We start from the raw sequence: 12,698 nt of genomic DNA on the forward strand, positions 1-12,698 counted from the left end.
GAGATTTATAATTCTAGTTATTTAAAAATCGTATTGTAATTTTTTTACTGGTCCATCCCACTTGAGATCAAACTGAACCCCTGATCTATAAAGGTTTTGGGAGAAGGTGAGGAGGAGCTGAAGTTGAGTTTCTTGCAGGTTTATCAGATACCAGCAGCAACACACCTCGCTGTGTGGACCTCAGCTGGCTGCTGTTGAAGTGAATGCGGGCTCCACACACTCAAAAGCACCGGCGCTTTGTTAAGACCATTAAGAGAACGGTTTATGTCAGCTGTCAAACGAACCACTCTGCAGCTTGTGTTTCAAGCTCTGTATGCATCGCGGCTTCAAATTGCCCGTTGTGCACACTTTATGAATCCCCGCGCTCGCTTCTCAATAGCAGAACACCTTCTCCTCTCGGTCCCTACTATAAAAGCCGGGAGCCCAAAAGCACAGCGGTGCACAGTGTTTGCACTCAGTCATTCGGAAAATACAATTATTCTCCCTCCCCTCGGCTGTGAAATTGCTGTACGACCGCTGTTAAACACGCTGCAGTCATAATCACTGATAAGAGATGCATGGGGCCGGGCCTCCTCTGCCAATACGGTATGCAAGCGGCGCCCTGCCGTTCAGCCCTTCTCGTTACTGAGTGATATTAGCGTTTGTAAAGACACTTAGGGATCGCAGCAGATGTGGCAGCTGTCGGCGAGTAACCCCCACCACATTCGCTCCCTGCAACCAGGACTCCCGGTCAGAGGACATGGAGCGCCAGAAGTGATTAATAACACAAACATGCAGTGCGGAGGCACAGCGGAGGCTGTGGAGACAGAGTCTCCAGCAAAGCAACATACAAGAACCCCGACCACAAATCTTCAAAAGGTGTTTCACGTGATCAGGAGCCATGCTCTGAAGTGTCCTCAAGGTAATCGATGCCGTTGAGAGAAGTCTTCCAAACAAACGCTGTGGAACTGTGGAGAAGTGGGTTCAAGGCTTCTGAGTCAGGTTGCTGTCAGAGGCGTTCAGCAGCTTCAGCAGCTCTTGGCTCTTGTAGCGTTACTGTGGTGACGAAAACACGATTCTGCGGGCTTAATCAGAAAATGATTAAAATGTGAGATTTCCAGCAACAGATTGGATATAATTTAAAGGCAACTTGTAAATGGGAGTTAAGGATTTGTAATATATGACCGCAAAGGAATAAACATTTATGTTCTGCAATACTGAGAAGAAAAAAAACACCCTTATTTTTAATGTTTCAGACCGTTCTCTTATAAACTCAACATAATAAGGACTGAAGACTTAAAGGCCCCGTCTGTAGGAAAACTAAGTCTGCTGACACAGGACCTGCAGAAACGCCAAAAAGCAATGTAGTTTTCATGTAGGGCCACTAGTAGGTGCTGTTTGCTTTGGAATAAAACCACACATGCATGTGTGATTTGCATCTAAAATTACCAAAGCCAAGGATAATAAAGACTTGGAGTCTCGACTCTCTGGAGGAAAACGTCGTCAATCTACTGAGCGCGTGCAAAAGCACTTTCTACTATGGACTCGGTGCTTGTGCGGCAGCAGGTTTCAGAGAAAGTTGTATTTTCCATAATTTCCTATCTTTTTTCCGGAAATTCTAATTCCCTGAGTCTCATCAGCCTCAATACTTTTTGTGTTATTCAGGCAAATATTTGGCTCCTTTGGCACAAACAAAAGGTCAGTTTTGGTAAAACAACAACAACAAAAAGTCTCTTGGGTCCTGCATCAGGTGAAGTGCTGCTGTAGTGACGAAACAAATTATCCAGGATCTTTACAACACAGCTGTTTTCTACAGGTTGACCTAAAGATTCAAATCGGGCTAAATAACAGTGCATCACTGCAGTTCCTCTATTTCCTCTCCTAAAAGGATGTTTAATGAAGGTTTGTTTTTTTTCCCCCCCAGCTCTGACAGAGATTCAGGGTGTGAAAGCAGCAGTCAGTTTGTTTGTTTCCGGCTGCACCGTGACACACCTCCACACTGATGTGCACACCGAGCGTCCTCACAGAGAGAAGCAGCAGTAGGCGGAGAGCTCCGAGAGGCAGCTCACATCCACTCGTGGGCGGTTTCACAAAAAATACAGAAGAAGGAGAAGAAGCAGCTCCTCGAATCACATCTGTCTGGACTCACATCCACAAACAAAACAAACAGCAGCTTTTAATACCAAAGGTTTAATTAGAAAATATCTTACACCAAAATCCTAAACAGGTGAAAAGCAAAGGGAGTCTGATAATCCATAATAATCCTGCAGTGTGGCACACAGCTCCTCGACCTTCTTCCTCTGACACACACATGCACACGCACGCACACACACTGTCAGACGTGTAACATTGAATTAATTAAAGCTTCAAACTATTAATTAGCCACTGGGATGAAATTAATTTTTGTACTTTCCACACTGCTGCATGTCAAAGTTTCACAAAGTGTTTGTTTAAAAAAATAAAAATAAGTCATAAACAGCACATCCAGCTGACAAGTTTGTGCTGTGAAGCGCCAGTCCCGTGAAAACAAGCATACGGTTTGTGTTTGAGTCGAAGACAAAAGTCAAGATTAGAAGTTGTCCATGAGGTCCATGATCCGCTTCCGCTCGGCGTCCTTGAACTCCTCGCTCTTCCCGTCTCCGATGCTCTCGGCGTACTCTGCGGAGGGAACCCGAGGATTAGTGGCTTTGGTTCAGGAGTTCACTTCATAGTTTTGCTCAGAGTGCAGACTCAGAAGAACTTCCACAATATTTCACGATTTAAAATGTGAAGGAAAATGTCAGCTCTTCAGTCAGCCCGAATGAACCAGGAACTCATCCTGCCTCCCTCAGACTTCACGGAGAAAGGATTGGTTATTCTCTAGTCTTTTTGCCAAGACAATCAACTTACAACAACATGACAAAAGAGTGGCTGAAAACACTTGTGAGCAAGAGACAAACGGATATAATATGTGTTTGGAGAAAAGGGTCAAACCTTTTTTTAACCATTCGTTTGATCTAATGAGACTTGTTGAGTCTGTTTATCTCTCTATTCATCTCGGCTGCAGTGAAACATGTTACCCACAATTCCCTTCACAATCAGTCCCCCCCGGGATTATTTGGGTCAGTGTCTCAAACTATTCCATAAAATTTGCAGGTTTTCTATGGAATTTTGTTTGCAAAATATTGTACAAACTTACAAAAAGTGCAAGTCAGGTGAAACAGGAAAAACATTGTACCCACAACATTTATTATTGAATTGTAACCTTTTTTTTTTTTTTTTTTAATGTTTTTTCTTCCTTTGAAATGCTGTTCAGCTCCAGATGAATTTTATTTGATATAAAATCCTGAAAGGAGCTCTTTTGGTGATTAAGATCTGTCAACATGTCAAAGTGCCCTTGAGCAAGACGCTGAACCTCTTGTTGATCCTGATGAATGGACTGAGCGCCTTGCCTCACAGCCGTGTGAAGCCATGTGATCAACAGCGTAGAGCGCTTTGGGGACTGATCAAGATATCGAAAAGTGCCACATAAGTTAAATGCCGTTATTGTAAAGTCGTAGACCGCTGTGCCCATGCATCATTTAAAAAACAAAAAAAACAAACAAAAAAAAAAAAACGCTATCCTGAAGAAAAAACAGAATTTGTTCATATGGAATGAAAATCTCACTGTTGATAAACAGTAAAATAAACATTTCTCTCTGAATCGTCACTGCAAGGCAACATTTGTCCAGATCTGGACAGAAACAAACTGTGTTATTGACTGATGTTTAGAGGAGATGCAGCTCTTTGGCAGTCGTGTCTTGTGTTGAGATGCAAAAAAAAAAAGGAATCACTCATATTTTTTTGGGTTCATTCTGAAGAGCCGCCTTTCAAAGATAATTCAGTAAAAGCCAAAATGGAGAACTGACACATATGCAGTTATGTTTGGAAGAAGCACACTTCTCAGTATCCCAGCAAAGTGATTCCATCCAGCTTCTAATTACTGTCAATTGCTGTCAATTCAAATCAATACATCATCGCGCACAAAAAATATTAGACGTTATGCTGCATTTGCTTTGAAATACTAAAATATTAGATGAAGGTTTTCGAAGCAATGACATAAAAAGTCTTCGGCTCATAGTGAAAAATCAGTCAAGCTGAAATACTGGGAAATAAGACAATAAACTTCAGGTAAATGCGAACCTTCTGCAACAAATCTGGTTGAATGTAAATCAATTTAGTCTTCAAACACCAGGAATCAAATTTCCTTCCTCTCGACTGGAAACAGTCCAGTCTGTCCACTATTTTGGAACAAAAACTTTAGTTACAAGATCTTCCCTCTGAAAATGTGTCTTCAATGCGCGAGTCCATTCCCAGCTGAGCCGCGGCTCTGCAATCCGCTCAGCGTCCGGCTGTGTGCTGCAACGCTTTATTGTGTTGTGTTTGAGTGTTCTGCGAGATTCTTTCTGCTTGCCTCTCACGCCGGGCCTTGGAGACGCCCGGCTGTCGATTTGTGAGTCTAATGTGCAGAAAGAGAAAGTTGCAGCTGCCGCAGAGCCGGCGGAGTCCGAGCATCCGCTCCGCCCCTCAGCCAGCCTCTGAGGCTGGGATTACACATTAAAACCTCAGGATGGGGGATTTAAAAAAAACAAAAAAGGTGTGTTTTTCTCAGGGAAACGGTGCAGAATGAAGGGAACAAAGAGGGCTTTCCTGACAAAAGCCCGCTGGGCTCAGCTTGGTTTCTTCTAAAGGGGAGAGATGGATTTATGCTATTAGATGGAACATAATGGACAGTGATGAATGTACTGGAGATATTCTTAAGAAACTTCTGTTTTATTTCAAGTAATGCCAGCAAAACTTGGCAGAAAGAAAACTCCTCCATCAGATTATCACCGCCACTTCTGAAGACTATTAGCACAAAGTTTTCCTTTTAATATCTGGATAAACCAAACATAAAATAACTGCCAAGGATGGAATAGAATATTTGATCCATCAGCAATGTCAATCTCATAAGTTACTAAAAAAATAATCGCTCAAAATTCAATAACTGCAACCAATATTGAAATGATTCACAAAAGGAAAGTATTTCTTGGAAATACACACTTTTTTTTTTTTTAAACAGGCTTTGTGCAGTTTACTTTTCAAAAATGGCGGACAGCACAGTTCTCACCCTCTATACATACGATGCACCACTCTCTCAATTATGGCTGTTAAAAGAAATTAACTTTTACTGTTACATTATAGGAAGTTAATACATTATTGGTTGTTACTGCTCAGAATAAAACAGGTAATTACGAAATAACTGTGATTCATAATCGTGACTTTTGAGCTTGAACATGCAACAATAGTTCCAGGTAGTAACTTTTTTAAAGGACTTTGTCTCCCGTGTTTTTATTGAAACTGTTCATCATCTGGTTGTTGTTGGTGTTGTTGCTGAACTCCCACAAGTATCTTAGTGAATACAAGTTTGATTGATGATTACCATTTAAAAACAAAGACAGTTGAAAGCAGAAAAATGGGTTTTAATAAGCCAGAACGATCGTTTATGACACTCTGCTGAAAACAGGAGTCCCAAAACTAACATTTCTACCAAGCTTCTAAATGAAAACAGAAACCCAGAGAGTCTGGAACCCGACTCCAGCCAGACGTTTAAACCCACTAAAACCACTCAGAGTTAATTCCCCATCTTGCTGGCACCGGTCTGCCAGTGAAATCACACCCAGTCCAGGAAGTTGATGTATTGGAAGCAGGAATGATGCGCCGGCAGCACCGAGCAGAGCCACTTTAACAAATGTAGAAACTTGACCCCATGGTAACGTCTTCACATCTGTGCAGTGTTTCCTGAGTTCACTGGTGAAGAACAAATCTCTCAAAGAGTGACAGCGGAAAGGCGGAGCTGGATCAGGGTTCACTGTAGCAACATAAAAGTGTTGCTGTTTAAATGCAAAACTTTTCTGAAACAAAAACAGCAAATGTGTTTAGACTTGAAATGGTGTCGTGTAAACGAGGCCTGAATGAGGTGATCGGAATGAGCGAGAGAAAGAACTGGATCCACTGTGCAGCTTCTTGGTTTGTACTGATTCCTTGTACTTGCAGTGCTTTGGTTAAAAAAAAAAACTTGCAATTCATCCCATTACAGCTGATTGCTCGTAAATCTTTGACAATTCAATGAGGGCTTCAGTTTTTCATTCCTCCAGCCTCTGGTTCTGAACTCACATTTCAGTTTTCAGTGGGATCTGCGGCGAGGCGCTCACACCATCAGCTGCTGTAAACCAGAGCAGCGCTGCAACACTAACAGGCTGAGCTGGAGAAAACGCAGTGGAGCAGAGTGTACAAAGGAGCTGCTACTTTCTTCTTCTTCTTTTTTTTTTTTTTTTTAAGCTGGCACAATAATGTAATTCAAAGCACAAGGAAGAAAACGGCGGCAGGAAAAGAAGTTTTGTAGCTAAGTAGTTTGGTCAGGGACAATAGGAGGCATGAGCAGAGCTGCAAGGTTGAGTACGTGAACGGTGTGTTGAGACCGAAGTTTCTGGTTCAGGTGGGGTCAGAAGACGTACAACGGGACACCCGATCATTGTGTATTCTGAAGAAAGAGTGAAGCTACTATTAATGTGTGTTCGGACCTTGAATGATAGGAACACACAATTGATCTTGAGCCACTGAGACGGCTTCTTCTTCTTCTTCTTTTCCCCAGGCTGACTGAGGAAAGCAGGTAAACAGGGCATGATTCAACAAAAACATGAAAATCTCCATCTGCTGGTCCTGCCGGCCTGTCATTGTGACAACGTGACTGTGTGTGTGTGCTTCCGTGTCTATAAATGGCGTCGCAGTCCCCCACACAGACAGAAAGGTCAGAGATTGTGTGACTCTTCAACTCTCTGCAGAACCTTTCCTTCGGAGTACCGGTACCCTCTCCTGCTGTCACCACGGCAACACGGCAGAGGACAATACAGTACTGAGCATCGCCATTACTCAGGTCAGTGACTGGGACCGATCTGCCACGGATACAAGGAGAATCATTTCCACAAGCCGCCTCCGCAGCCGAGGGCACGCCGGAGGACTTTCAGTGGGATTGCAGCTGAAACGCCAAAAAGTCATTTATAACCTGGTTATACGTGTTTGAAGCTGCTGTGGTTCAGCTGCGCTAAGCCCCAGGTGATCCTGTAGCGTCTTCATCTAACCACCATCCTGCTTTCAAATGAATCCCGTTTCAGGGAACTTTATTCATATGCAGCAATATCGGCAAAATGCAATCATGAAAAGGACTGTAACTGTGCATGCACCACCTCATCCACCAGCAGGCGCGTCCAATATTGTGAAAATGTCCCTTTTTATGAGCTCTGTTATTTTCCAGCACTGAATTTTTTGCCAAACAGTGAGAATCTGGGCATTCCACCATTGTAAACCCCACGGCAGGTTTTCACAGCATTAGAGAACTCCATGTTCTTCCTCGCTGCCTGCTCAGCCTCCGTTCCTGCAGAGCTGCTCCTCATTTGGTGCAAAGGTCGAGTCTGCAGAGGGGCATGACGCAGTCTGCATGTGCTTAACCTTTTCATGCAGTTTCACCCTGACCGGGCAGGGACCCCTGAAAGTGGAGAGGGCTGCATATCGTGGCCTTATGAAAAGGGTGAAGACACACGTCTCACACATGCATGTGTAATGCAGACACTTAACATATAAAGTGTGTGCATAAATAGATATTGCAATAAACATCTGCGTTGGTATGTATGAAGCCCACAAAGGCAGACATGAATACAACATGAAACCTGCATCACAACACCTGCATGGATTATCTGTCGAGGGCATGTTAATATGGAGGAAATATGCAAATGAACGCTGGTGTGCGCGCATCAACGTGTAGACATGCTGATCGCAAACACAACACACGTACACAAACAACAAAAAAGTAAGCAGGAACGCACTGTGGACATGCAAATATGCAGATGAAAAACAAAAGCAACGCAATGCCACAGATTCCTGCACAAACACAAACACACACACACACACACACACGCATAAACACAGGCTCTGGGAGGACTGGAGCGTTGCCACGCCGGCTGGCACCGCCACGTGTGACGGATGGCTCTATCTGCGCGGTTACATGCCACACGGAGCCAGCGGCGGTGCGACCGCAGCCACGTCCTCCAGCTCCGTCCCACAATGATACGGGGAAGAATGGATGTCGCACCGGGAGGGACGTAACACACCTGTATGGCCTTTGACAAAGCAAACGGCCAAACAAACACAACGGGACGGGAAATGTTCGGGTGGCGGGGGATGAAAAGAAGGCAGAAAGACGACCTGCTTTTTCTCTCCGCTGCGACAATGTGATTAAATGACGGGGGATCGTTGAGGGCCTGAATGTTTTCAGCATGTTTTACCAGCTATACACAGGTAATGCAAACACGCTTTGTAAATTCACATTTTTATGTTTAGTTACTGCTGCTGTCGTCGTTTTCCCCCCTTCTCCATCAGAGTGGGACGCACTGCCCCTGCCTGACTTCTTAACCTATTTTCCTACTCTATTGTATTCACAGCACGAGTTTCCCATCAAACACTGATTTACTCTGAAATTCTGCTTCTTGGAAACATCATTTTGCAAAATGTGTCAATAAAAATGCTTCCCTGAAAGTAATATGAGTCACCGTAAGGTGCAGGATCAGCAGCTGGAGGCATTATGTGTGATTTGACTGGAGTACGCAGAGTTTTTCTGCTTTCAGGCTCTCGGAACAGTGGATTGGATTCATTCACTGTCAAGTCCTATTTCAAATAAGATGGAATGAATATCTGAATTTTATTCTTAGCAGAACATAAACAGCATATCAGATGCTGGAACTGAAGCATTTTTTTTCATTTCATGGAAAAAATTAGAGACAGCCAAAAGTTTGGACTGACAGAGCCACGTTTACCGTTGTGTAGTAACTCCTCTGCTTTAAACATCATCGAAACGGGGATTAAATGCAGCTGTTCTACATTTGACCAAATATTTCCTGTTGGAGAAAGGTTTGGACAGCTGAACGAGGGCTTTGAGCACAGCAGCAGTTCGGAAGTGTTCCTGAGCCCATACAGTGACACCTTTTAGAGCAGCACGGGCCGGTTTGAAACAGAGTTTAAATACCCGCATACCGGCGGGACGGTGCATAAAAACCGCGTAACGAGGGTTTATCGGTGCATGAGAGAACAAATCTGATGAAGTTAAGCTCAAGAAAGGAAATATCAATGAAGATTCTCAGAAATTTCAAAATATTCCCTCTTTGCAGCCTGGAACCTGGACTGGAACAGGGCCGCGGCATGTTTGTGTTTGTAACTTTAAAGACAGTTATGTACCGGTCCATGTATGATATTGAGTAATATCTGAGAGTAACGCTGTAATGAGACGGTATGGCAGCGATTCACATTCTCGCATGCTTGGTTTGTGTCTTTTGTTACATACTTTGTTTTACATTAAAAAAAAAACAAGTTTTACAACACGAACGTCCTGAAAGACACAATTTTGATTCGGTAGAACCCGATAAGGAGGAACGCGGAGGGACTCACCTCTCATGATGTGGCGCACCACTTTGACAGAACCTCCTCTCAGGTTGAGGATTTGATGAACTCTCTGCTGCAGCTGAATGCAGAAGAAAAGAACGAGACGTTTACTGATCTTAAATCACATCCTGGTCACTTAAAGCAAAAATCATCAATACTACTGTTTGCTGACATCGACGCTCAGCTCAAAGTCACAAAAACTGGTCAGCGTTGTTTTCTACAACCCCACATCTTCATGGATTTTTGCAACATTTCTCTGCCTCTCCTTTTCTTTTCATGTATTTCATCAATCACAAATGTTCTGAGCGACACCATGAGCGTTCAGATCACAGCTCGTTCCACAGTTAGAGAGAGTCTCTGTTCCTCTGGGGCTTAATGGAAGAAGAGAGGGAAAGAAACTTAGCAGCACAATGCGTTTCTTTCTAAAAACAGTCCAACATGTCTGAAAATGTTTGCTTTAATCATGTAAAAACACTGATCTTCATGAAACTGACATTTTAACAGTTTTGTATGGTTTTCACTTAGAATTATTTTAATTGGGAGGAATATAAGACAGAAATGCACGAGGTGAAACATGAATGGCAGAAATCCTTTAAATTTCCTAGAAATGTGGAGATGATGGCAGTCAACCCAGACACAGCAGCAATCGCTTCGGTTCAAATGAAATACTGAAGACAGAACAGCAGCCGCAGGTGGGACCGGCTCTTATTGGATGTTTGTGTCTTATATTGATGGATGTTTTCAGTTTAGGAATTTTTCACTCAGATTTATAGTCTCCAATATTATTGAAATTCAGCCAGATGCTCCTTCCTGTATTAAAACGGACTCCTGAAATGCATTAAAAAAGAAAATAGGAGCATTACATAATATGTAGATGACACTGTTATTGTAGTGCGCTGAAAGCAGACCGAGGTGTGGCGCTGTAAACCTTTAGCACTACAACAGGTCAGACAGTAGAATATGTGCAATCACAGTAGTGTGAAATCTCTTAAAAAAAAAAAAAGAAGAAGAAGATGAAATAACTGGGGATCCAGAAATAGTTTTATTCTAGCTGATACCGTTTGGAGGAAAAAGACTAATTTTACATGTTTCCACCTATTTTTGGAGAGACGCTCATTCAGTCAGTGTATTTTTCTCAGGCCCTGTTCAGACAATGCTTTTAAAATGAAAATGGAAAACATTGGTTGTGTTTTGTTTGTCTGTTTACACGACAACAATGTCACTGAAAATGCTACTTTTTTAAATTGGCTCTCAAGGTGAAACTTTTTGAAAATTCTACAACTTTGTCTCCACATAAACAGGTGAAGACCCTACTGGATGGACAGACGGCCAAGCTGGATTATTATAGGTGAAACAACTTTAAATCTATCAAAGACCCAGGAGAACATGGACTGGAAGACATGATATTCTGAAGGCAAACACTGTTATTATCCATCTACACACTCAGAAGAAGTGTTCACTCCAGCCGTGAAGTGATGTGTAGTAGCAGTATTCCAGAAAAGTAGTGTTTTCTCCTGTTTTCACAGACACAGAGTTAGTTTTGGAAAAGTTCCATCTTGGGAGGAGTTGCTGTATTTTCAGTGGTTATGAGCACTGCTGTCGTGTAAACACAAATCCAAAAAGTTGTTTTGTAAACGAGGCCTCAAATAGCTCGATAAAGGTCTGGTTAGAACAAGGCAGCAAGCCCCTTTATGAAGAGTTCTGTGGTGACGGAGTAGATGGAGGATGTTGCTGTAACTTCCCTCCTCCGCTCAACAACAGCCTCCGAGCCGCCACGCATCTCTGGCTGGTCTCTTTTCCTTTGCTGGGATTGAACTGCCTCCCTCATCGCCGCTTTTCCCTTTTTTTGTTTTTTGCAGGGACACTCCTGCAGCAGGCTCCTCAGCAGAGCCGTGCATGCAGCGTGGAGGAGATCGGAGAAAGGAGCGGTCAGGCGCTTGGTGATAACGGCAGAGCTCGTCTGGCCTCCGGCTGTTGGTGCTCGTACCTGTGAGATCCCCGAGTTGCTGATCTCCACCATGATGTAGCAGATGAGCTGCAGTACGAAGAGTCCGGCATCCAGGCGGCGCAGGTAGAACTCGTCTTCCATGCTGTCGTCCAGGATCTCTCCTCGACGGACCATTTCCTGTACAGACACGTCAACACCTGGCGTTAACACAGGCTCAGAAAAGGGAAAAAAACTAAAACACCTGAAACAGCCAGTGAATCCCACTTTATTGTAAGTAAAGAGGGACTTTCTATTGTTCCGGGACTCGACAAACAGAATCAGAGAGCGAGTTTAATTTAGGAGTTGTTTTTCAGCCTTCTCCACAAATCCATTTTCTCTATTGACCAGACACACAAATCAATTGATTTCACGGCTAAGCTGCAAAAATTGGAGGCGGTGGTGGAGGTGGTGGTGGTGGGGGCTACGCTCCGAGCGCCTGCACACTCACACACACCCACAAACACACACTTGCATAGTTATCCATCTTAACAACCCTGTCAGTATGCCAATAACACGGTGCTGCCAATAAGCACGGAGCCCACATTAATCATCATTAGAGATTAAGAAGCAGACCAGAGGGGGGCGAGCCGCAGTCTGGAGTGAAAGCCACTGGAGTGCTGCACACAGCCAGACAGTGGAGGGAAGGCTCGGCGTCACACACCTTCACAACCACTGTTTCGAACTTTTTAACACAGCCGGATGAATATACATGTTCAGTCGAACTCACAGAGACTTAGAGGAAAATGTTGATTGCACAGCTACCTCCTGAATTTGCATCATTAATACACCGACGAGGCTTAAAGGAAGAACAATTTGACTGCCAACGAGAGACTGGAGTCAAGGAATATCTATGAAGAGGGGTTAAAGCGGCTCATAGGCCCAACGATTATCTTTAAAGAAGATTTGTGTCCTAAAATAAAGGACATCTTCACACATACCCGACTGCTCCGGTTCTGCAACCTCCACAACCTGATATTTCCAATCAAACACGTCTGGGGAGCACAAGAATGGCTAGGATTTTTATATTCTAAGGATCCAGTAACATGAAGAGGGTGTAAACTTTGGCTGAGTCCACACCTCCTGTGAGGGTGTGGACTCATCCTCCTGAATCTTTAAAATCCCAGGTATATCTGTAACAAACAGTATATGCCTCACTACGATATCTGCCTCTCTGGAAGAACTGCTTTACTCTGATTACAGCCACAGCAGGCCGAGAAGCATCAGATCCTTGTAGTTTGATGCC

The 12,698-nt window shown here is 43.6% G+C and overlaps 1 protein-coding gene across 1 annotated transcript in view; it reads right to left on the minus strand.

Annotated features, from left to right (window-relative positions):
* Positions 1 to 2,159: 2,159 nt before the first annotated feature.
* Positions 2,160 to 12,698, minus strand: part of ctnnbl1 (catenin, beta like 1) — a 60,830-nt gene continuing 50,291 nt past the window's right edge. The window contains exons 14-16 of the mRNA XM_030119727.1: positions 11,456 to 11,593; positions 9,475 to 9,547; positions 2,160 to 2,637 (exon numbers count right to left, since the gene is read on the minus strand). Coding sequence (XP_029975587.1) covers positions 2,549 to 2,637; positions 9,475 to 9,547; positions 11,456 to 11,593 — 300 coding nt within the window. The 3' untranslated portion in view covers positions 2,160 to 2,548. The remainder of the gene's footprint in view (positions 2,638 to 9,474; positions 9,548 to 11,455; positions 11,594 to 12,698) is intronic.

The sequence above is a fragment of the Salarias fasciatus genome, chromosome 20, assembly GCF_902148845.1.
Source record: "Salarias fasciatus chromosome 20, fSalaFa1.1, whole genome shotgun sequence".
NCBI classification, from domain to species: domain Eukaryota; kingdom Metazoa; phylum Chordata; class Actinopteri; order Blenniiformes; family Blenniidae; genus Salarias; species Salarias fasciatus.